General features: G+C 38.2%; 1 protein-coding gene across 1 annotated transcript in view; it reads right to left on the bottom strand.

Annotated features, from left to right (window-relative positions):
* LOC139940964 (uncharacterized) overlaps window positions 1-25,984 on the bottom strand; it is a 49,800-nt gene extending 23,816 nt beyond the window's left edge. Inside the window, exons 1-2 of the mRNA XM_071937368.1 lie at window positions 25,513-25,984; window positions 7,703-7,953 (exon numbers count right to left, since the gene is read on the bottom strand). Of these exons, the coding sequence (XP_071793469.1) occupies window positions 7,703-7,953; window positions 25,513-25,639 (378 nt within the window). The 5' untranslated portion in view covers window positions 25,640-25,984. The remainder of the gene's footprint in view (window positions 1-7,702; window positions 7,954-25,512) is intronic.
* Window positions 25,985-26,615: the final 631 nt, after the last annotated feature.

Genomic DNA, 26,615 nt, shown 5'->3' with positions numbered 1-26,615 from the left:
TAAGATGTGGGATGACAACCCAAGAGAACTAATCCTGTGAGGGACTGAAAACCCAATCCACATAGTGCCCCCAGCGGGATTCAAACCAGGGAACCAGAGGTGGAAAAGGGGGAAAGACACCTCTTGCCAACTCAACCAAGACAAAACCGTTCTTTTTCTGGTTTTTGACTTGAAGAGATTTTGTCTTCCCAGTGGAAACTAATGAGTTTAACCTTCCAACAAAAAATTGAGATTGCTCCTGGGTGCTCTCAAGGTGTCCTCTAACCGCCAAACCACCAATCTCATGCCTAATTGCATCTGAACAAGATTACCAACCAAGTGAATGGTTGCGTTAACAAGATTAAGGGTTGGGCTGCTTGTTGTATATCAGTGATGTGTAAGAATAACAAAGATGGCCGCTTGCCCAAGGTGACAAGGGCCCTTGGATTAGTTAGAGTAGGTGTTATGACATGGAGGTCACCTGTCTGTCATGTAGAATCTGCATCAAGAGGTCTAGGAACTAAACGAGGTGCTAAAATTGGATAAGACAATGTCTGGGTTGTGTAATGTTAAAAAAATCATATCCAAGGTTCTTTTGCAGTGTTCTCCCCCCAGTGGTCCGGCTGGCTAAATGCCAGTTTTAATTTCTGAGGACCAGTCAAAATTCTGTCCAAGTGGTCCTGCTGGCTAATTGATTGCTTTCTCCTAAAGCTACATGTAAACCACTTACTGCACTGATTGTTCATATGGTTTCAAACTGAGGTACAAAATGACAGCGATGAAAGAAAACTGTAAAGAAGTGGATTAGTGAAAAGGAAGGCTGGCAGACTATTGAAATGACAAACCAGTTGGACTGACAATGAAAAAGTTACGGGCAAACCCTGTTTGGGTTGTGGTTCTTTTTTTCTGGGGGGGGGGGGCAAGTGACCACCCGCCATCTTTTAACACAGACAAGCATATACATTCACTGAAATACCACAGAAAATTCAACTGCAGTTGTTGCACATGGTTGCATCGTAAAGGATCTTTCAGTTTTTTGTTGACTTCTTAATGAAAGATTTTACACTGAGAGATGGACTTTTCAAACTGGAACACAACTCAAGTTAATACAACTAATAAACAGAAAGTTTAGCCTGCTTAACAAATCTAATTGCACAGGATTACTATTGAGTTGAGGTGTCGTGCAAGAGTGGTCTATGATTCAAGTTCTGCCATGTACAGAATGTGGGTTTGAATCCAGGCCTGGTCGTATGGCAACACTTGTGTTCTTCAGCAAGGCACTTTATCATAATTACTTCTCTCCACACAGGAGTATAAATGGTTACTGACAAGAGCTGGGGAGTAACCTGCATTGGACTGGCATCCAGTCCAGTGGGAATAGAAATATTCTCAGTTGTTTAATGCCAATTAAAGACACTCGACACTATTGGTTATTGTCAAAGACCAGTCTTCTCACTCAGTGTATCTCAACATATGCACAAAATAACAAATCTCTGAAAATTTAAGCTCAATTGGCCATCGAAGTTGCGAGATAATAATGAAATAAAAAAACTCCCTTGTCACACAAAGTTGTGAAAACTACTCGTTACCAAGTAAGATTTTATGCTAATAATTATTTTGAGTAATTATCAATACCTACTTTAAACCGATAATAAATACCGGCCTGATGAGCCATATTGGCTTGAGACAGACATTACTTTTTACTAGTCTAAATGGCAACCTGCCATACTACAACAATCACATCCTTATTATTTTCTATGTCTGAACTTTATTGTGCTTACAATTCTCTGTTGTCAGATGTGGGGGGGGGGGGGGGGGCGGTGTTACCATTCATGAAGAAAAATGAGACCATACTTCTCCAATTGTAACCCTGTCACCAAGGATCCAAATCACCCCCTCCCCTTTCACCCATCTGAAGAAACAAGTCCCAGGCCCTCCAAGATGGCTAATTAGTAGGGTTACCCTTGAAGCAAATTGGTCTGACACAATTGAAACCCAATCTGCACAGGATGTTGTCCTTAATAGCATGGAATTAAGGGGGTCTTATGTCCTGACTTAATACAGGGGCTTACTGTACATCTGGGGCCAGCCTAATCCTACACTCTCTTTGCACATGATACACCCGGTCTGTGGCACCCGGTCCAAGGGTTGCTTTTCCCAAGGTGCTCAGACGCTCAGACCTGCTCAGCTTTTTCCATACATTGTTGGAATTCTTGGGTTGGTAAATAGGGGGTTGTGATTTTCAATTAGAAGTTCAGTTATTGCATGCAGGGTACTCACTGTGGTAGAGTGGTGTGCACCACACCAAACCTAAAATTGTTTTAAAAGCCCCCTAAAAAAAGGAGACGTTTTCTTGTGCACACACAACTTGTAACTCAGCTTTGACACTACATTGGAGAACACAAAGTTGCAGTGAAAAAGTGGCAAAAATTTCATTAAGTCCCTTCCTTATTCTGCAGTTATAGTCAAGTTCACTTCAAAAAGGCAATGATAAGCTAGGCTAGGCTGATTAGAGAGTTCAGATAGTGGCAAACATTGTTTAGATAAATGTAACCTTCAACAACTCTGTGATTTAGATGCCACTTCAGAAGGTCAATTCCGTTCAAACAGTTGATCATATAAAACTTTATTAGAGTTTATGTGTTTTGTGCTTTCTATTCTTAAATTCTCCAACTTTTTTTTTCTGCTTCAAAATTGGACTTATATAGGATTTGAGGCATTGCATGGTGAGGTATCAATATATATTTGGTTTGCGGTAACACCATGTGTGTATCTACTTGCCAGGTAGAGTTTGTTCTTAGAGAACTGTCTTTCTTTATTCTACTACCGCGGAGTAGATTGTTCGGGTGTTCGAGAGACTTCTCAGTTCTGAAAAGAACTGTCCTGCTTATTAACTACTACCTGGGCGGATGGTATAGAAAATAGGCTGGGACTACTACTTTAGCTTATTGGATCGTTATTAACTGTACTACCGTGGAGTCAGTTCTTAAATTGGTCTCAACATTTCTACAAGCTTGCTCTCTAGTCATCTTCAAGAACAAACTCTACCTGGCACTATACACACAATGGTGTTACCGCAAACCAAATATATATTAAAATTGGACTTGTTATTAACTTTCAGTTCCACTACACTACTTTTGAAGGTGAATCCATGGTCACAGCTCATAATATTTTCTCATAATGCCATTAAGACTCCATGTTAAGACATATCAATAACCAAACTCAGTCAAAGCCAAGTGTCAAAAATACCACTCCAGGTTTTTGAAAATACAGCACAGGGAAAGAAACTTTTCATCACTTCTAAGAAAACATCCCATGGAGCAAACCTTGGAAAAATCCATCTTTCATTCCCAAGGACCGGCCTCTCCCAAGTCAACATCTCAACCTTTACCTTGAAGAAGACTGTCAAAGTTAACCTCTGAATACCTTTATCCATTAGCAGTGACTATGAAAACTGTGAAGGTCACAATGCTCATTAATTAATCCGGGGGAATTCTTGGCATCGTCAAGAAACTTAACGCAGAATGTATTTTCACAGCGTTGAATTTTTTACATGACACACAGTGAAATGTCAGTGTGACTTGGCATGAGAAGCTTAAACGCACTCTTCCGACCGTCAGGTTCTTGTTGTATGCAAAGAGTAGAAGCAGATGCTTGCGGAAGACCTGCCGTGCGAGTGGGTTTGAAGGTCCAGCATTTTCTTTAGAGTTCATGAGTACTTTTATTCGTCCAAACCGTATTTGGGTTTTTGCTGTGAGGGTATTAATGAATTGTAGCATCTGTGAAGGTCAAGAACATCAGTTCTAAAATGTCACTTGGTGAGGTTTGTCCATTAGGATCTTGGATTTTCTTTTGACATAACTTTTTGTCTGTTTGGGGAATCAAGAATTCTGTACTTTGATTAACTGAGGGGAAAATAAGAAGAATATATCACTGGCTTAGGTAGTAGGCCTATAATGGGTGACATTTTCCTTTGTCACAAAAGGCAAAGTACACCTTTGATTTTTTGAACTGTTCTATTGTTTTAATCCTATTTGCAGTTATGATTCAATTAAAAATTATCCTGTGGAAATTTAAAAAGGGTAGCATTTTTTAGGTATTCTCGAAAATATGGAGCGGTTTTGCCTATGCAGGAAGAATAATCCTTATTTGGAATACACAATCTGAGAAACGGTTCATGCAACCATGTTTCTCAGAATAAAATGTTTTTTAATCCCTTTCTCTTAACCACAAGGCATTAGCAACAGCTGCAGTGTTTGTCACCCAAGTAAGTTTTCATGGTCATTTATTTTTTGAGGAGCAAAATTGGTCATCACAGTTGCGAGATAATAATGGAAGAAGAAAAAAAAACCTTGTCACATGAAGTTGTGTGCTTTTAGGTGCTTGATTTCGGGACCTCAAAATCTAATTCTGAGGTCTCGGAATCAAATTCGTGGAAAATTACTTCTTTCTTGAAAACTATGTTACCTCAGAGGGAGTCGTTTCCCACAATGTTTTATACTGTCAACAGCTACCCATTGCTTTTTACCAAGTAAGTTTTTATGCTAACACTTATTTTAAGTAATTACCAACAGTGTCCACTGCCTTTAAGTTTCACGTTCATTATAGAAAGTTTTGTGTTATACCCATTGACCACATTTGACCCACAATCTTGCAGTAAATTCTGATGTTTAGCTACCATCAATTTGTCTGACTCCATCTGCCAAATTTGGGAATTCATTTTCAAAGAAAGAACAGAAAAGTTCATGTAGGATTAGACCAATTACAGCCTTTCTTGTTATCGTACCAAAGCATTCTAGTTAAAAAGTATAGTCAGGAAACCTGGAAAGTTTCACATCATTAAATATCCAATTAGTCCCCCCTTATTAGTCGATGTGGAACTCAAAAGTTAACGACTACACGCACAAAACCCTTTTTTAAGGGAATGGCTGTCAGTAAACCTAAGTGGGTACAAATTGTTGTTTGCCTTACAAATTATTTAGGCATGGAAATGGATTATTAGGATATTAGAGGGGGAAAAGTGCGTCACCTCTGGCACTCTATCCTCGTATTTTGCACTCTTGTGACCTCTTCCTCAGAGTGGGCAAGGGTACACCGCTCTCAAGGCTGAGCTTAAAATCATGCCCCACAAACTGCTCAACAAACAATCCCGGTACTGCGCTCACTAGTTTCAATAGCAATAACACGGTCCACGGACTCTGTATAGAATACGATAAACTGGTGACCCATTCCCAATACAAGTAGATTATACCGAGCGGAATTCCGGGCACAATAACACAGGAAAACATGTACGCTTTTCTAAGTGGGCCAGCTTCGATACACAAAAAAGAGAAAACTACACATGGTGGCACCGTTAATCATCCTTTCTTCAGGTGGGAATGCCGTGAACTGAAGGAAAGAAACCCTAGCAAAACATCCTGTACAATGGAGATCACAATGCATGAGTCAAAAAAAGAACTGGACCGAGTACTGAGCTTGGAAAACATGCCTCTCAAAGGGGGGGGGGGGGGGGGGACGGTTCGCCCAGGCAAACAGAGACCCAACGTGGCAACTCTTTCTTGTACAGGAAAAACAACTAACTGAAGCCCTCCCTGTCACAACAAAGAAATGTACACTGGAAATCCCCAGTGCAACAAGCTAATTCAAAGGTGTTTTTTTATTCATCATGGTGGATTTGATGGTAATACCGGGCGTCCGGGCCATGCTTTATGGTCCTGTTGCCTCGATGAACAAGTGGCCTCCTCCAGGGGGGATGTTTTCCCCCTGCAGACGGCTCAGGTGTTCACCAGGTGAAATAATCAAACAACACCTGGGGTTTATATATGGTCGTCAGGCATCCGTCATCGATGCAACGACCCCCGTTTTTCTATGGTAATAGAGACTGGGCTCACCTCACCAGAGAGGATTTAGGGGGATACCGATACGGGAAAAAGGGGAACTCCGTGAAATAATATTTGCCCACTAAACAACGAAGAGATGAAACATAACCCCAAGGAGAAATGGGGCCATGTGTTTGGGGACACGGAATGTAAAGATTGAATTTAAAATTGTAATGGTATAATACAAAGGATTGGTAAGGATACAAAAACATTATTGGTTGGTTTCTAGTCTGAAAGCTGAATGTTTTTTGAAGTTCATGCTAGGACCATTTCTTCTGTGAAACAAGTCATATAATGCCTACTTGGAAAAATGTATCTGAAAATCTACAAAAACACAACAGCTGATGTTTGGTGCTATAATCAAAATTAAGGACATTGTGTTTACATGCTGATAATCGAGCATAATGATGTTTTTTTCCCACTATTTTCTACTGACTCACTCAATGGATCTTAAAAGCCAAACTTTTCATAGGGTTTTTATTTCACGTATGTTTAATCACACACAACATAAACACTAGCTGCAACCATTTTGTCAGCTCTACCATACCTATCCTGTACAATAAATTTATAAATTAGAAGATAAAAAAAGCTCTGTTACTTGAACAATTTGATTGTGAAAAAGAGGAACATTAACGAAAAGGGAAAGATAAATTTCAAATCTTGAAACTACTGGTTCTTTTCAGAACCAACCACCACAACAACCACCAACAAGAGACTTGAGTCCACAAAACCTCACTACGTTCTAAAATCTTACAACACTTTACTAACCATGCTTTGAAATTGAGAAAGAAAAAAAAGGGGGATCAAGTGTAGATGGAGAGGGGTCTTTTGAATATCTAGTGGCTGACCTATTTTCAGAGTCACCCAGCCAGGTCTGTCCTAACCTCAGAAACAAAAGTTGCACTCTAAATTAAAATGGTCTGCTTTGACTAGTAAATCAAATTTACCATAGGAGACAACTGTGCTATTTTTCAGCGATGAATGATTTTGTCATTATTGGGTCGGAGCTCAAAAACAGTTCCTGAAATCAAAGTTTGACTCAGGGGAAATACAATGATGACTGGACAACCCTTAAAGTTTCACTATTGTAAGAGACTCTTCCACCAGCCAAGTTCCGACATTCTTTCGTGTTAATAGGGGGCCTGTTTAGAGTTGTTATGTTAACTTGGCCTTGCAGCTCTTGTTGTTAAAAAGTGCAACTTCCAACATTGAGATATTTTTGTTTATCAAGAAGTTTTTCCAAATGGGCATCATCACTACCCTTATTGGGTGCAGTTACCCTCAGGGTAGAAATATACCCCAAATGGGGATAATTATGATGGGCTGTGTTTCTCCACTGATTGTTTTCTAGTTTGGCATAATTAATTACATCGTTTCAACCAGGCTAGAAATCGGGCTAGAATTATATCCCTATGGAGGTAGTTATAATTAGAGTTTTTTCCTTTTTAAGTGTTTTCTTGTTCTAGGCATAATTAATACCCTTATTGGTTGGAACAAACTTCAGGGTAGAAATATAGGCAAATCCCTATGGAGGTAATTATAATAGTTTGAGGGTTTTTCCACTTAGTGTTTTTCTGGTTGGGCATAATTAATATTCTTATTGGGTGGACCAACTTTCAACCAGGGTAGAGATATATCCCAATTGAGGGTATTGTTACAGTTTTTTATATTTTTTAGCCACAAAAGGTTCCGTGGTTGGCCATAATTAAAATCCATAGATTGGGTGGACCACCAATCAGGGTAGACATCAATCCCAAAGAGCCTTTCACTTTGGAAATATTAATCATCATTGGAAGAAAGCGTACCAATCAAGGAACAAACATATACCCCAAACGGTGACTCACCTGTTCAATACTATCATGACAAGGCCCACACTGCCCTCTGTCATGGGCGGCATCGAACCCATAACACCCCGGCGTAGACACGGCATCAGCCCAGGAGATGGATTTTAAAATGGTCTCGTCTGTCCAACTGCATACGGTCCATCCCGGCGCGCATAACGAGCTACTGTTGTTGATGTGACCTTCCCACGAACCAGCGCAGGCGGCCAATCTATGCCGAGATTCAAATGCTTCTGTTGTGCCGTCGGAACATCCTGAAAATTAAACATGAAAAGTTGTTGCGTGTTATTCCCGAGTTATCTTTAATAGTAATAAAATCGACGGCTGGACTTACAATCACAAGTTTGTAGGTTTGAATCCTGCCAAGCTAACCACTCTTTTTACAATGACTAGAATAAGTATTGATGCTAGTTACTGAATCACAACTTATTGATTTGTGCAATCCATGGTCATATAGCTGTTAAACCAATGTTTGTATGAGAGAGATTTGCTGTTGCCAGCGTGGTGTTTATATCCCCTTGTGGGAGTTTGCTCAGTTCTTTTGATGTGAAGATCATAAAAGAACAAAAACAAATGATGCAGTGCCTCCCATATTACAGATGTCTGCTGGCCAAATACTTAGAAACACAAGGGGAATATTTTAAAGTTGTACACCTGGCTAGTTCGGTACTGTAAAGCATCCCTACACATTGTAAATATGGACTATGAGCAAACAAGTTGAGTACTTGTGAAACAACAAGCTAACTGAAAAAGTCAGTGAAAAATGTTATGAATAAACCTTTGTGTCTTACTTTAAAATGTTGTCAACAATTTTGTTTATCCAATCAAATTTGTATGAAAAATTTGAAGGAAACTGATTGTTTTGTTAGTGAGAGCTCACTTTTTATTGGATTTGTCTGACAATACGCCAAACTTATCAATTATCACTGTATTGAAATTCTATATACAAATAATTTCTGACAAAATTAATGGAATATGTAGGGCCCATTATTTGTGATTTAAACTTGAACTTTAAGAAATTGATGGGATTGGGAATTGGGATTTCTCTTCCAATAAAACCATGTATGGGCAAGTGTTTCAACAAGATCAGACCCTAGACCTACCCCTACAGGGGCATGTGGAGGTAGGTCAGGTGCGTAATAATTGATCCGAATTAGTTCAAATTTGACAGCGGTACTCCCCTGGGTGGAATTACAAGAAAACGCATTGGACTGCCCACCACCAAGACGAAAGATTGAAAGTCTGCCAAAACATTTCATCACCACAGAGCAAGAAGAAAAGTGCAGTAAATGAAAAACAGATCAAGGACAATCGGAAGCCAGTCAGCAATCAGTGTAAAATATTTTGTTGTCAAGCAGCACACCCTAACACCAGGAACCAACTTCTCTCCGGTGAGCTATGTGGGTAATTTAAGCCCCTGCCTGCATGGAGGAAGTTGGACTCCATCAACCTTGAAGCTTTTGATTGGCTGTGTGTGGTTCCCGTGGTGATTGATTCTGTGATTGATTAGATCAACACTTGATCAAGGAAGCTGGGAGAGTGTCCATGGGTCCATGAGCCTTGCTGGGTGCCCATACTTTCTTGTAACAAATATTTCAAGGGAAGAGAGGTTACACACAGCGTGTTTTGTGGTGTCACTAGTGGAGGATTCCTCCAGCTGGATTCTTATGGTGGGAGAGTGGATCCCCTACTGATAAAGGATCCATGATTATCATAACTGTTTTCACAAATAGATGCTTGAACAAAACTTCTCCCGCTATCTTTCCAGCCGTCGATTTCACCAAACTCTTCCTAACTTAGGAATCATCTTAGGACTTAGGACGGGTTCAGTTCCGTATCCAAGTACGTAGGGCGCATTGAACCCATCCTAAGTTAGGACAGGTTGCTTGTCCTAACTCGAGTTAGGATTAATCCTATCTTTTTGTGAAATCGGCTGCAGTTACTGTCATGATTATTGCACTCCTCCTTGGTTCCTTAAAGGCAGTGGACACTATTGGTAGTTACTAAAAATAATTATTAGCATAAAACCTTACTTGGTGACGAGTAATGTGGAGAGGTTGATAGTATAAAACATTGTGAGAAACAGCTCCCTCTTAAGTGACATAGTTTTCGAGAAAGAAGTAATTTTCCACGAATTTGATTTCAAGACCTCAGATTTAGAATTTGAGGTCTCGAAATCAAGCATCTGAAAGCACACAACTTCGTGTGACAAGGGTGTTTTTTTGTTATTATTATCTCGCAACTTCGACGACCAATTGAGCTCAAATTTTCACAGGTTTGTTATTTTATGCATATGTTGAGATACGAAGACTGGTCTTTGACAATTACAAATAGTGTCCAGTGTCTTTAAATCCACAATTGACATTTCATTTAATTTATTATGGTTTGTGAAGACAAGGACTCTCAGAAAAGCAATAAATGATGACAGACTAAGCATTTTGGTTAAAGGAAAATAATTTGATAATTTTCCTACACATGCATCAATTAGGCCTCATGTACATGTAAAGTGTATTTTTCCCTTGACCATTTTTTTCTTTGAATTCTGGTGTTTCTGCTATTTAATTGCACTTGGGGAGAAATAATAACAATTCACCCTTAATGACAAGTTTATTTTATAAACTGTGCCTTTTAAAAAACATATTTCTTTTATTGATTTGTATTGTTTTTTAAATTTTGTTAATTTTTTCATTGTTTAATGGATGTTTAATTGACTCATGACTTAATTTGGATGCATTTACATCTACTGATGATACCTTTTAATTTTCAAATAAATAAACATTTTATCAATCAATCAAAATAAAATTAAAGAAAAGTGAAATTTGTTTAAACTTTATCACACAGTCAGATACAGAAAAAAAAAGATATTGATTTTTACATCGATGACAAAGAATATATTTGTTAAGGGTGAACAAAAATTATACAGAAAATTGTGTTGGTTTCCATTGCTTTGGTTCCCATCTAAACGTGACACGGTAACATGCACAATAACCAAAAAATGACAACTACAATTGGATATCTATTTCCAATATTATATCCCCAACAAGGTCGTCCATGTCCTGCAGCTATAATACCATTAATATATCCCCATTATTTTCACCAAGGACACCATTGAACATCCGGACAAAAGATGAAGAATTTGGTTGATCACAAAAGTGCAAGAATCTAGGACTTTTGTGAAGTTGAATTTTTGCAGTGAGTGTACAGTTAGAACGGTCTTGTGAGTATAGCTGATGCAATTAACGATAAAAATGAAGCACAACAATTTCTGTCGGTAACCCTCTGGTGTGTGTTTATTTTCAATGGGAAATTAATGGCAGGTGCCCGGTAAACATCTATTATCCGACCATATGAAAAGCAAACACAGCCTCAAGGAATTGATAAAGCTGAAAAAATGTGTAATGCCCTTCTACATTGATGTGGGATGATCGTTCTCTAGAACACACGCGCGTTCATCGTTGGGATAACACAGTGCATTTTCCTACCGCATAATAGTGTTCCCTTCAAAATAATAAAGAAGAACAAAAACAATGGATGTCTTTGTATACTTTCATTGTTGTGGTTGTGTGTAAATGTTATTTTATTGTGTTCAGTTCGCTTTAGATATTTATACAGATATTTATACAGTTTTTGTTATTATGATGTTGTAAGACCAACACTCAAAATTTCTGTTTTAATCATTGGCTATAAATAACCTAATTCTGATGTGTGTGTGTTTTTTATAGCAATTTTACATACATAATATGCAGTATAAATACTGCTCTAGATAGAATGGCAGGGTTTATGAGTTTGAGTCTCGTTGGAACGATGAATGCAGTGGCAGCCGTTTTCTGGCCATAGGCCAATGTGTTTTTGAAAAAATAAAATCTGCTTTGGCCAAATAGCATACTCTGTGTGACAAATTCCACGCTAGTATCGTTTAAATGACACAATTCCCCTAAACCGAAATAATCCCCCAAAATAATCCGACTTGCTCTATGATCCGACATACTCATATATGTTTTTCAAAAACAAATAAATACTTTAACCTATACCAAGGCAAACTTTGGAAAGGTAAATCCATGGGTCTTTTTTGTGGTGAATGTGAAGGTCAAACTCCTGTGGGAGCCAGCGTAAAAGCTCAACATAAACAAATTGTTTTGATTTTGGTTTTTATTGTCAATAAAACAACAACCTTCGTGGGATAATAACTCATATTAACACAACAACTTTCTTCCAAGGACAAAACTAAACCCAAACACACCACTAAGCTGTAATCCATAGAACAACCCAGACATGAAAATCCTGTTTTTTGTTTTTGTAAAACTCACCAAAGCAAATACACAAACAAATAGTGTCGCAAGAAATAAAGCTTTGTGTTTTTATATGAAATTTGTGGCTTAATAGAACCTTAAAAGAAAAAAACAATCAAATATAAAGTCTCTAACCACAAGCAACAATCAGATTAATTCTCTCTTCAGACTTCATAATCACTTTCAACAACTAATGAAAAACAAACATCCACTTCCTATTTCATTAATAAATCCCTCAATCACAATTCATGGGTGAGCGAGAAAGAGGGGTTAAATTGCTAAGCAAACAGAAAACAGTTTCCCCCAACCCATAATAAATCAAAAACTTCCTGCACTCTGTTTACCCAACACCTCCATCCAAATCCACTTAGCAGAAAATTTGTAACAAAGGTTTTTGCCTGAGGGTTGCTGGTGTACATGTGCTGGCCCATAAGGTACCCCTATATCCTGGATTATCAGACAAGAGGTGGTTTGTACACACATACTCTCGCCCTCTCTCTAAGAAAAACACTCCTTTGTACTGTATGACATATCAGGCTTATCATTTTGGTATCAATCAATGGTGGATAGGCTTTCATCCCACCATGGAGTTTTCTCTCTCTATAGTCCATGGGTCCCAGAAAGATAGACAGCTCTGATGAGGCTCTGAAGGTGTCATTTACAATAGTGCCCCATGATGGACATGCGGATTATCTGGTCCTTGGACAGATTTCCCAATGTAGTATAATAATAAAAACCTGCGAGTCACACCATAGATTACTCATGCAAATACATTGGGATGGTGGAGCATGAAGGTAGTTGGGTGGAGCAAGGGTGGAGTGAATATAGAGTGACATAATGTTTACTGTAAACATGATCAAGGACTTATTTTTCTCAAGAGCTCTTCCCATGATACACATATTAGCCTTGACTTTCCTTTACCTAAGTGTCCTCTTGCCATCTTTGATTTAGTTCTAACACTTTCGACACTAGAAAGAATTTTTTTATATTGAGTGTGGGGGTTGTGTGGGTGGGGGGAACACATTGATGATTGCCTTATCCCTACTTATTGGTTAAGAATTGGAGACCCCTTTCACACTCGAGCCACTTCCCAGGAAATAAAACCCACATGAAACTCCTGGGGAATGTGAACCCCACCAGCAAGGCCACCAACCCATGTTTGTTTCACACGTGATGCCATTGTATTTTATTTATATACAAGTTGGTGAACATTTCACATATAACATGAACAAGTATTTATTAGTGTTATTTGTGTTAACAGAGTTCTCTAGCTTTCGGAGTTCAATGTGGGGCATGCGAAGCGCCCAATCACAAACTTATCAAAATAACGTTTTAAGTGTGGTTTTGTCCATTTTTGCTAACCCCATGGTTATCTGGCTGAACCCTATACTGGACTGTGATTTTAGCAGTGATTTTAGCTTCGAGTTAGTAAACTAATGACAAAACAAGTCCAATGGTAAAGTTGAAATTGTCAACTGAATAACAGTCAGCACTGTGTAGGCTAACAATATTTAATTTAAAAAAAGTATGTTCACATGTTGAGTTGAGTAAATATCTTTCAATTGTGCTGAGTATACTTAATACAAAGACAATCTCTTTGGATATTGTATTATTAGTGCTTGTTCAAACAAAAACAGTTTACTTGTGTATAAAGTCTAAGCCAACTGAAAAACAGTCCAAGTGAAATAGACGAGTTTGATTAGAAACAGTAGACAGCATGACACAATTGAGAACACAAATTCCTAAAGTTCAAAAATGTGAATACAACAAAATGAAATACCTCTTTCAGGCATGATTATGAATGAGATAATCATATCCACCAAAAATTTAAAAAAAAAATCTAAAATAAATCTAACTTCTGATTGTAGGAATGAGTTCCTAAAACAACTGGTGACTATCCATATCGCAGTGTAAACTGTTGGGAGATCATTACTAATATTTCCCAGTACTTTTTCTTCAATTTGATGAATAACATACTAAAATGAAGAAAACAGGCATTTCCAGTCTGTAACAGCAGTTGTGTAGAGTCACCTTGACATCCCCCACCCCCTCCCAACTTTACCTCAAAATGTATTCATATCTTGTAAGTGGATATCCAGAGACAAAAGTTGAAACGGAAATGAATTGGGCTACGGAGCTCTGTATGTGCCTTCCGTCATGTTGCGATCATGAGATAATTTACTGTGGGATGCTCACATCATAAGCGTAGGATGTAGACATCCTGAGATGGGTTTTTTCCCTCGGGATGAGGACATCCTAAAGTTGTCTTCCCAATGTATTTTATGTTAGCTTATCAACATCATGAAAGTAAGACGTCAACTTCAAAATATCATGATCCTGAATGTTGGATGTCGACTCCCAAAAGTAGTTCATATTGGGATGATAACATTAAAGGAACACGTTGCCTTGGATCGGTCGAGTTGGTCTTTGAAAAGCGTTTGTAACCGTTTGTTATAAAATGCATATGGTTAGAAAGATGTAGAATAGTAGAATACAATGATCCACACACATCCCTTTTACTTTGCGAACTAACACGGTCAGCCAAAAATTTGACTTCCATAAATGGCCGACTGTGTTTGTCGACGAGATAAAATGAAAACCACGCAATTTCGAGTGATACTTGTGTGGATCATTATATTTTCTTTTAAAAATATCTTTCTAATCATATGCATTCCATAACAAACGGTTACATACACATTTCAAAGATCAACTTGACTGTTCCTTAACAAGTGTTGAGACTCCAAGAAAATATCTTGTAGGAAATCAACATCCTACTTTCTTCATGTCGTCATCCCCAGATAAAATATATCTGGCTGCGAACAATTCCGATGTTCTCCTTTAGCAGTGGTCAAATGCAAGTTAAAACACATGAGGATTTCATCATCTTTTTCATATACCGACACCAGTATCCAGCAGTAAACTATTTTAGGATCTCAACAAGTGTGATGGCATGTCCAGAGCACCATACCTTGGTAGCATAGTAGCTTTGCATCAATCCACTGCCTTGTGTAAAATATCTCAGGATCTCAGCATGTTAGATGGCACTGCCAGACAGCGTGTGAATGATATTACATAGTAGCTTTGCATCAATCCATTGGCGTATGTGGTCATACTGTGCCGGGCAGAAACCCAAACGCATTTCGTGACAGGTGTAACATTACTAATAATTCCTGGGAGTGCAAAATGACTTCTGAAATAACAGCGGTTTGAGTGTCATTCAATCCTGCCACAGGTGGAGCCTTTCTTTTCTCTCTGTTTCTTTTTTTTTTTGCGGTTAAATTTTCCCAGTCATAAAAAATGTACAACTTGATATCAGTTTTTACAGTCGGATTTCCCTTACAGTTGAAACATGAGGAAACTTGAAGCTTAACTCATGAATACCTTTAAAATCCAGCCGAGTCAGCAAGAAACTTATAGCTAAAGCAGATAAAAAATATCAGTATTTACAAAAAAATGTAGTTACAAACACAAGGTCTTTGTTTTGATGCCCTACAATCAGAGCATTTGAAAAGATGTTCTGATTTTCTTTTGAAAATGACAAAATTCTTAGGGAAAGTCTACACGACATTTAACTTAGAGCCAAACTGCACTGCTGTTCCATCCCCTTAACAACTCCATTTACAGTCATCATGTGTGTTCCTTTTTAACCATCCCCCTCCTTTTCAAAGCCTGTTTTTGAATCATTGTCTCTTGCCACTTACTGAGTGGGAAAGCCTCAATGTACTCCTAATCCAAGGGTCTTTTTTTCCTTTCTGCTATGGACACCCTCCATGGGACACCCCACTGCTTTCAAAGTCCAACAGTTAGGGAGGTCTCTAGGGGGAACTTCTTCTAGCCCTTGGTGGTCCCGAGTTCTTGGTACCCCTAATTGCTCATGTCCTCCTCTTCAATTGTTCCACTGCTGTATGGGTCCAGTCTGTAGTTTCGTCTTGTTGATGTTATTAGAGCTGGTTAAAAACCTATAATGTATTCTAGGAGTAAAGAAGAACTGTATGCTCTAAACATGTGAAGGTTTTTAAGACAGATGGGTAGTCTTTGTGCAAGAAGTTGTTGTTCATAATTACTCTGCAAACTTTTACGCAAAAATGAACTGTCGTTAACAACAATGTCAGAATGTCTTGCACCAAGAGTTGTACACTGCACTGTACGCCAGTGGCATCGGGCCATTAAACTCATGACTGAACAAGTCCAACGGTCTAGTAATTTTTAAGTGTATTTCACTAATTGTGAAACATCTGTTATACAAACCAAAAAACCCAAACAATTATGTTCAACTGCTGACTTTAAGCCTGATCTTTAAATTCTGTTGAGCATAGAAGCATAAAGGTGTTGAAGTAACTTCTTACCAAATATACAAATGAGAAAAACCTTCTTTGGGTTCAAATAAAAACTCTCTGCATGTTAAACTGTGGATGTTCGCTTAGAGAAACATAATCTAGTCCTGTCAAATATATATAAGCCCTGGGGTCTTGTGGAATTATATGCCAAATTTAAAACCTGATGTAGACAACAACTCAAGAGGAAACTGCCTGGTGCATAACACTTTATACTATAAGGTGTTTTTGTGTTCAACAGAACAAGAAAGTCCACACAATTAGGACTTCAAAACACTGATCTCAGGAATGTTACCTTTGACAATTTCTACAAAATTGTTTATCTTGTGTGAATCTTATAACATAATAGAACACAAATACTGTTTACAGAAAAACAGTTTGTCCAAAGTGATGTTTTGTTTACTTTAGTGTGACAATGCACCATTCAGCCTTTTAACCATTGAACAAATTGTAAATTGCTACTTTAACTCCAAACCTAAAGCAATGCCTTTTGTCCAGTAAACATATGTGATAAAACTGACAGTGATAAAACACTTAGAAAGATAGGGGATAGTTCTTCAATCTATGGGCAGTCCACAGAGAGATGAACAGACCAGCTCTAGGGCATACCAGCCACATGTCATCAATAACCCAGCTTTTACAGCACTAATCCTTCTTACAACATCCACCACAACCATACTGCCCACCAACATGCTCTTCTTGTGTATTTTTGTGTACCATGCCCAAAACAAACCACATGTGTACACTCTCTTGCTCTATGGTTCTGAAACTCACTGTACGTAACACAATATTCACATGTAGAGCAAGTACTCAACAAACAATGAAAGAGACGGTCAAGCATAGTATACTGTACGAAACGACAAAACCAAACCGGCTCTTTTCAGAGCCAACACTCCTACGAAAGAGTAACACATGGTTGTACCATGCTTTACCAACAGGTTTACTACTTACATAGTTAATTGTTATCTTAATAATGGTGTTCTTCTTAAATCTGTTTAGCCAAGTCTTCTGCAAGGCTAAACTCTCATTTATAAATACCCCAGGAGAGTTTCTCGACTCCTATTGGTGGAGAGCGCGTCACGATGGGGGTGTTTAAGCAGTTGATAATGACCAGTGTTTATAACCAGCTGGCTTCCGCGTGTCAGGCACGCAATTCATAGCTGTTAGTAACAGCGCGTAATCAATTTCTAAGCGCGCGCGCGTAATCTATTTCTAAGTGCGCGTGCGCGTACACACAACCCACGCGCAACAGACTCTTCACAAAGTTTTTGAAAAAAAATATTTCAAACCTCGAATTTTTAACTGTCAAAATGTCTGTAATTGTTGTTTTTTTCTTCTTTTTCTTTCGTTTTTTAACAAAAGGGCATTTATGAATGGGAATAAAAGAGTAGTGACACGTTCTTAAATATCAGTTTGAAACCTTGCAGGGTCGTTGCTGTGCGCTAAAGGCCCTCGCCTTCGGATCGGGCCTTTATCACACGGCAACTCGACCCTGCCGGCTTTAAACAGGCCGTGTAAGAACTCGTCGCTACCCTTTTTACTCCCTTATAATTGAGTCAAGTTTCTAGTCCTTGCATTGAGGCTTTACCAGGTCTTGATTCCTCTACTTAGGGAAAGTCTCAGGTCGAGACATTAACCAATCATAGAGCAATGTAGTCAAGTCCTAAAGTCAATTCCTTCCTCCATTTGGTCCTATTGGGTCCAATTGAGCCCTTGGAAAGGAAGTCCCAAGGAGGTCCAGGAAGGCTCTGGCATAAAGCAGCTTTCCACATGTTTTAAATGACACAATAAAGTCAAGTCATGAGCTATAACATAGCCAGTCCAAGTCAAGTCTTCCCGTCTAATTGAGTCCTTAAATGGCAGGTCCCAAGGAACTTTCAAGTCCTATATTGGATGCTGCTCTATTAGTGCAGCCTCCATGCTCTAAGCAAGTCTCAAGTCAAGAGGTCTCAAGTCCAATAGATTCCTTGAAAGGCAAGTCCAAGTTTTAAGTTTTTATTAAAGGATATTATCTGCTCTATGCTGTGAGCATATAGGTTGCTCTATGCTCAAGACAAGTCCTAAACCAATGTAGTCAAGCTCAAACCAAGTCTCAAGTCAAGAGTCATGGACTAAAGTGCCACTCAGGAGCAACTTTTTTGTCTGACTTTTTGTATGCTCTGACCATTCTTCCACTCTCCAACTCTGACCCTTACCATCCCTGGCAGACCACGCTTCTCTGGTACTTGCTGTATACATATACTTGTACAGCATGAGAGACTTAGAATGATGATGATGATGACAGTATACTCGAACCGTGTGAAAGCACTTTCCCACTTGCGCTGTGAAGAGCCCTACTGGAAATTATTACAACAAGCTGTGAGGGAAAATAAACACAGCCCTGTGACCATTCCAGGGCTCTAAAGTACAGCAACTTGACGGAGAAGCACAATGGAGGGGTTTCTATGAGGTTTTATCACTGGTTGGACCATAGTTGGACCATTGGGGTAGAAATTAGACTTTGTAGCTCCATACACATATTTTTTTACATTTTTGTGGTTGGTAAAGGTTTATAAATTGGTATGTCTCTCTGGTTTTAGCTCCATGGTGGGACCTTCCATTATTGCGTCTGTTTTCACCCATTGGGGTTTCTCTTCCACATCTAAAACTTAACTATCCTTCTCATTTCCAATTGATCCTGTTATTGGCATAATTGTGTTGTTGGAATTGGACATGTAATAAAACAAATCAAATAATTAAGTTGAACCTTAATTTTAAAGGTCCTTTGAAGAAAAATCTTCCCGGATTATTGATGTAGTATGGACTTTTATCATGCAGCAGCCACGTTTATCGGCCACCATTTAAATCCATGTAACCAAAGCGAGGATGCGAGGGAAAAGTCTCTGTTCCGCCAGTCTAAAATAGTAATCAGAACTGTTGTTTGAAAAAGTCTATGCCGATGAAACAAATAATGTATATTTACAACGAGTCATCAGCGTTTTCATGAAGTAGCATGCGCTGCTATACAAGCAAAAGTTTAACACTTTTTAGAAACCCCCTTTCCTCCAAACAACTGTTTTGAATGTGAATGGGAAGTGCACAGGGAATTGTTGTATACACTGTTAGGAAAGGGTGGCCCATTTTGGCCGGGATTGTAGGTCAGAGCGCGCGCGCTCGCACAAGTTGCGTGCTACTTCGTGAAAACGTTTTTACCTCACTTTGACTTGAGTGCGTGCCGTGCATTACAATGGTAAACAGATGCAATCATGCAAAAGTTGGAAACACTCATACGCTTAATTTAAAAAGTAAAGCTGTCCGAGCTTTGAAACTTCATGAATTGTAGGTCTTCATGCATTGTCCACAGAAATGTAAAAAAAAAAAAAAAAAATCCTTAAGCACGTAGGGTGTCTGTTCGTGAAAACTCTGACAAAGTTTTGAACTTCTGAAAGTGAAAAAAAAAAACACTGGATGGAGCAATACTCCATCATAATTTCCTTAATACTTGCGGATCATCTCGTCCTCCTGTTGAGTAATTTTGTCAGGTAATTTTTTGTACGATATGAAAGTCCACTTCCATCAAGGCCTCAAACTAACCGCATCTATTCTAATTTAGAATTCAGGATTTGCTCGAGGGCCCAATATGAAAGCTTAATTTAAACTAAAGAAGACATTAATCTCTGGGATGACACACCGAACAAATCTGATATTTCAGCAGACTGTGTGTCTCATGGTCATTAACAAACCTTTCAAGGCTTACTTCAAAATTGCATATCCGAGTTCCCTAAATTAGTGTTGATAATAGGATTTGATTTGGAGTGGGCAATAAAGTTGCTGATTGCGAGTTTTTTATGACAGATGGTATACATAAGAGCCGTCCAATTATGCCATATGAGGCACAATTGAGATTTAATTCAAAGTGCTGGTTTCTTTCCTATTTAAATTATTAGTGTAGAAAACTTGATAGTTCCTGAAAAAGTTGATGAAGTTGATGAAGTTATTCATCTTACTTTGTTCATCATCAATTCAAAGAAATAAATGGAAAGTAACATCGGCTTTATTTTGTTCAACCACATCTTCATTTTTAAAGAGTGCGGCTGAGGGATCAAGTGCAGTGGGTTCGAGTCCCGGTCATGGCACTTGAGTCCATAAGCAAGTACTTAACCATAATTGATTTGTCCTTGGAAAGCAGGATTGGACATTGAGCCGTAGGTCCCTTATATGTAAAGTAATGCACGTAAAAGAACCCATGTAACCCTTGTCATGTAAGAGTAGGGGTTTAACTCTTGTGTTTCTGGGGTGGATTTCACAAAGAGTTAAGACTAGTCCTATCTCGAGTTAGGCTAAGTTAGGACTAGCCTTAAGTTTTTAATTTATCCCAGGACTAGTCCTAACTCTCTGTAAAATCGAACCATGTCATTCTGATACACATACACATTCTTATTGTATCTTCAGGCTTGTGAGCTATTATTTAGTTCACTTACAAGGCATCCTTTGCTTCATTACCGGAACACTATATTAAACTACTATCTAGTAATTATAAGCCAATGCAATAAAACCTGGAATCAACCAGGGAGATCCACTGACCCCAACCCCCATGGCCCCCCTCGATAATAGAATACTTTTACGTTTTATCCGAAATGATGAATGACAGCTCAAATATTCTGTGGTTTTATTATTCAAAAAATAATAAAAAAGAAAAGAATACCAGGGACACAAGTAAAAACATCTGTTTGTTGATGTAAATTGTTCTTGCCGACAAGGAATGGCATGTTAAGTATTGTGTGAAAAATCGCATGACTTGTCACAGAAAAAAAATCACATAAAATCGCCTGGTATGGCTTAGAGCACGAAACTGGATCTAAGTAAAGAAGTCTATTGACCTTTATCAGACTGACATTAGTCTAGTACCTCATGTGCATTAGCAATGATAAAGACTGTTTCTGAATAAACTTAAACGGGTTCAGACTACTCCAGCCTCCAAGCCTCATTTTGGGTTACATTGGTTGTAATAGAAGCAAAACAAGCTTTGAGGACCCATCCTAAAAGTCTATTGTGAAGTGTACTTTCTGTTAACCTTTAAGCACTCGTTGACAGGTTGGCAATCATTTATTTACAGTTTGAGTTCCTTTCAAATGACTCTGTCCAAATACACGAGGAGTTAATCCTATATCTCACGATCCACTACATTACTGGCATCTGAATGCATTAATCGGGTGCGTTATTCATCGAGTAATGCTCGCTTCTGATAGGGAGGGGAGTGTCCCCTTATTGTGCTAGTTTGGGAGGAAAGTCAAGGCCGTGTAGCCCTACCACACACTATAATAATAAGCTCCAGATTTATCCATATGTAAAGAAAGATTTCTAACAAAACATCAACGTTGACATGTTGATTCTTTGACACTTGTTTAGACTTTCTTGAGAGGAAAAACGGAACAAAATCATATTTGGGAAACAGCAAATTCTAGGCGCTTGGGAAAGTACGACGCCCAGGGGGTGGTGAAGAAACCGCAATTCTCCCCCATCCTCCAGATTGGCCCATATTTTTTGTTTATTGTTTGTTTTCTTGGGGTTTGTTTTGTTAATGCATGGATATGTTTGCCTATTTGCGGACTGAAAAGCCCAGCGGCTCAGATCGAAACCCTAATATGGTTTATTCACACATGTCCGGTATGTTGTTATGATTAGGATAACAATCTCAATTACAAATCTTCTAGAATGGACTTCAGTATTTTCTTAATTTATAAACTTTTTTCTTTGGAGGTGAGGGAACAGCTTGTCCTTATCTTCAACAAATCTTCAAAATGTTGACCCACTTTTTTGAGGGTGAACTTCATGCATTTATTACCAGTCAATTTTTACAAAAATGGGTTAGATATGACCTGGAATGTTTGTCCACATGAATGATAGAAAGCACTAATGAGGATAATGGAAGTTCACTAATTATTGCTTTGGAAAAATGTGTTTAAAAGGGGCTTGCTACTTGGCAGATATTTCTATCATATTCAGGAAAACTTTTGCAGTTGTGGTATATTCAATTTGCACTTCAACAGTGGCATAACCAGAGAGGATGGGGCGGCAGTCAGATCCTACTCAGAACCATTGCCTCCACCGTTTTGCCCCCCCCCCCAAAAAAAAAATGGGATAGCAAACATGCATGAACGATTGGTTCACCACATTAAAAAAAACTTAAATTTGGTTTGGTTGTGTTTGCCCGCCCCCCCCCCCCCCCACTCAACCCATCCCATGAAAATGTCCAGTTCCACCACTGTTCTTGAATGGCTACCAAATCATAGAGTGTTGCTTTGCAGACAAATGTGCATCATCACACAAGCAGAGGTGGTCTACCCCTAAATAGTCAACTACTAGTGGCCTAATGTTCAACTCTAATGTTCAATTCCAGTATTTATCATCATGGAGCTCACCCCATTCATTGCTGCCACTGTTTAAAACAAGGAAGGGTTTTCAGTGAGTAGAGGGTGTGAGTCACAGTGTCCCCACCCCACAACCCATCAACTATACTTGATTTAGATTAATTTCCATGCTGGGGTAGCAGTCACATTGTAACCAGTCAAAGTGATGAAGAAACTCCTACTAGGAATCCTTCTTGACAGGTTGATGTACCACGTAGGTCCTCTCTCATTGAGGATCTGTGACATGCTTCCTCTAATCACTTTACTCTCATCATTTATATACTTGAAACACTTTTAAAGGTAGTTTAGAAAAATAGTTGCAGGCAGTGTTCATGTTTTGTGTAATTAACCATATACATGAAAAACCAAATCTGGGCTAAAAAAAAATTGGGATGTGCTTCCTCTAATCATCTCACTCTCATCATTACTTTATAGTTATACTAGAAACACTTTTAAAGGTATAGTAAGGATTGGTAGAGCTGAAAAATAGCTGCAGCCAGTGTTCATGTTTTGTGTAATTAACCATATACATGAAATACCAAACCTGGGCTAAAAAAAAAATGGGATGTGCTTCCTCTTATCATCTCACTTACATCATTAATCTACTTGAAACACTTTTAAAGGTATAAGGATTGGTAGAGCTGAACAAAAAGTTGTAGACAGTGTCATGTTTTATGTGATCATTCATGTTCATGACATAACAAACCTGTGGAAATTTGGGCTGAACCAGCCTTGTGAGGCAAGAGAAAATAGCAAAAAACTATGCCGTTTGCAGCATGCGAACATGAACACATTGTTCTCAATTTGGTTACAACCAAAATCAGCTGCTGTGACTTTTTTTAAATAGGTTGTTCTGGTACTGTTTTCTTGATCTTGCGTGAGTCAGAGAAAAAAGTAGTATAACAATCAACACTATGAACAGTTATTCTAGCCTGGAAACACATTGTCCTTAGTTTTAACAACAAGAATAAGCTGATACAGTTTTTAATATTCCACAGTTTCTAGTTAAGTATGAAATTCATATCAGATCAAGCTTTCAGAACGAAACAACAGGAACACAATGCCTTGGATTGGTCGAGTTGGTCTTTGAAAAGCGTTTGTAACCGTTTGTTATAAAATGCATATGGGTAGAAAGATGTTGTAAAAGTAGAATACAATGATCCACACAAACATGCCTCAAAATTGCACGGTTTTCCTTTTACTTTGTCGACTAACACGGTTGGCCATTTAATACAAGCGCTTTTTATAGACCGACTCGTCCGATCCCAGGCAACGTGTTCCTTTAAGCAATGATACTTTCGAGCCTTACCAATCCTGTAACTTTTAAGTTAGTCGAACATTAGGCCAATATCTGAGCCATTATGACTCACGATTCATTTACAGTCATTTTCTAAATGTATTCTTTGGCAACAATGAGGCTGCAGTGAATGAGGTTAGGGCCATGAATTTCATGCGTGCCATGGAGACTATGGCCTCTGTGGTGCCCTGCCCCTTGTCTTGCCTTTTGTGCCCCTACACGTCTTGCCTTTTGTGCCCCTACACAAGTTTCACACAGTCTTATTAAAATCTTAAAAGATTTTCCAATGAAAAAAGTTGCACAATATACAAAAAATGGCTTTGCCCTCTTTAAATTATTTAGCTGAAATTCCAGGGCTTGATGTCTTCAACATCTTCATGCAAAATGCTCCCCCAAATTATTGTTTTGTTTAACAAAGTACATTATTTGCTGATTAAATTTACCATTGAAGGTACACTTAATATTTCACATCACTTCTTGCTTTATATTTTTCGTGCTCAAAAGTTGTGAATGCATAGAGTAAGGACAGAGACTCTATGGTGAATGTGTGGAGTTAATTTTAAGTGGCAGAAACCATGCATTGAAGGGCTAGTAAAAACATTACAGTTTACACAACTGGTTTTACCATGGTTTTACAGACATAACTCTCAAAAAAATGCGAAGAGTAATTTTACATTACAAGAAATTCATATTTGGCAAAAAAAATCTTTTCCAATGTTACATCTTCTCTTTCACAAAGTATCAAAATATCTAGACCCAGTAACTGGGGCTTAATTTTAATTTTTTTTTCATTTGCATTTTCGTACTATTTTTTAAAATTTTGACATTTACATTTTCTTTCGTAATGCTTTATGTCAACATTTCAAAATATGAGTAGACCAGGGCACAGAGCCCCAGTTTTCTTGGGCTAGCTACAAATAACCACAGGCACAATGCAATGTTAATTTCCCTTGGTTTAGGTGCATTATTTCTACAAGGATAAAACATCCTTTTGGATGTTATGCTACTCACCACCTTTTTTATCTACTACAAATTAATCTCACAAATTTTACAACAAATCGTGGACATTTGTAGTAAACCATGTAAACTTCCTGTACATTTATTGAACCATGCCCTTATATAAATTGAAAAATATTTCATTGTTTTTAATGTTTTAATGTTATATATTGTTATATTTATATTCATATTTAACTTTATATTTTTTTACATAGTTTTTAACGATTCCTGTAAGTGGCGGCTTTCCGCTGTTGGATATCAATAAATAAAAAAACAAAAAAAATAAAATAAAAAAGATATGAATTCCATAAAATTTCACTATCTATTCTTATTTCATTTGAAAAGGGGCAAAGAAGACAACGAGCAAACCTTGGCACAGATTTAATATCTATAACTTTGTGATAACTATTAATACCAGATCCTAATTATCAATGTAAAAATCTATTGAGACTGAGAGTGAGAGAAACAAAAAATATGTAGAATTCTTGAAAAATAGTTTTCACATTACCTTGTGCGGCATTGACAGTGTATGAACAGAAATAGCAGCATACCGAGGCGGCAATCCAGTACAAATAAATATTCACAATCCGTTGTCTTCCATCGTTAAAATTCCACATGGCAGTTCTTCCATTCATGACTGACGATAAAAATGTGTTCCAGTCAAATTCACACACGTTTTCAATATCTCAATTCACGCACGGTAAACTTCAGCTTTCCAATTTGTTTCTTTCTCTAGCAACAGAGATCAGAGCAGATATGACTCCAGTGTTTTTTTGTTTTTTTGAGATATAGAAACCACATCAGTTTGTTCAGCAGATGGTGGAGTAACCCCTTTTGCCCGCGAAGATAACAACAAAATAGGTGCAACTTAAATCAAAGCAGAGTTATGCAAACAAATTGGAGTGGTGACTTTTGGCAAAAGATTTGACGTATTATCAATCCGAGAACTTGTTCATACAGTGAGAGCTTTGAAGTAAATATCCACACATTCTCGTCTGCGTGTGTTTCAATCAGTGCAAACTATTGAGCCATAAACCTCGTGCTGCGTATGTCTCCAACACACGGGATATATACAAAGTGGGAGGAGCTATCGTGAATCTGTCAGCGCTCTCAATGATTGACAGGGACTAGTGTAATCTATTAACCAATCAGGACATCCTCCTAAGAAACGAGAGGGCCAATCAGATCGTCAACAAACTTCTTCTTAGTAGTAGGCGCAGACGATAGCGTAACGAAGGTGGAGGCAATGGGATTGTGTACTGCCGTGCAAGAAAACAAACCATGGAATTTTGGGGTTCAAAGAGTCGATCTACAGCATGTGTAAAAATAATCTTGGATAAATCATCTTGCTCATTTGAAAACGCTTTGTTTGGACAAGGAAGGTTTTGGGGGTCTCTTCGAAGCCATTGGTCTCCCTTTGTAAAGAAAAGAGTGTTTTTTCCTTGGCCTTTTTTGATGTGTTTTTTATCCATGAGACGAACTATCACGTAAACAATACAAATTGAAGACAGACGTCTGAAGAACAAGGTCGATCAAACATTATTCAAGTTAACATTTGGAGCAGGTACATTTTGGTCATTCGAAAGAACTTTTCAAATACAAAATGTCTAT

This window comes from Asterias amurensis, chromosome 8, assembly GCF_032118995.1.
Source record: "Asterias amurensis chromosome 8, ASM3211899v1".
Classification (NCBI taxonomy): domain Eukaryota; kingdom Metazoa; phylum Echinodermata; class Asteroidea; order Forcipulatida; family Asteriidae; genus Asterias; species Asterias amurensis.
The sequence above is the reverse complement of the archived record's forward strand: the minus strand, read 5'-3'. Positions and strand labels throughout refer to the sequence as shown.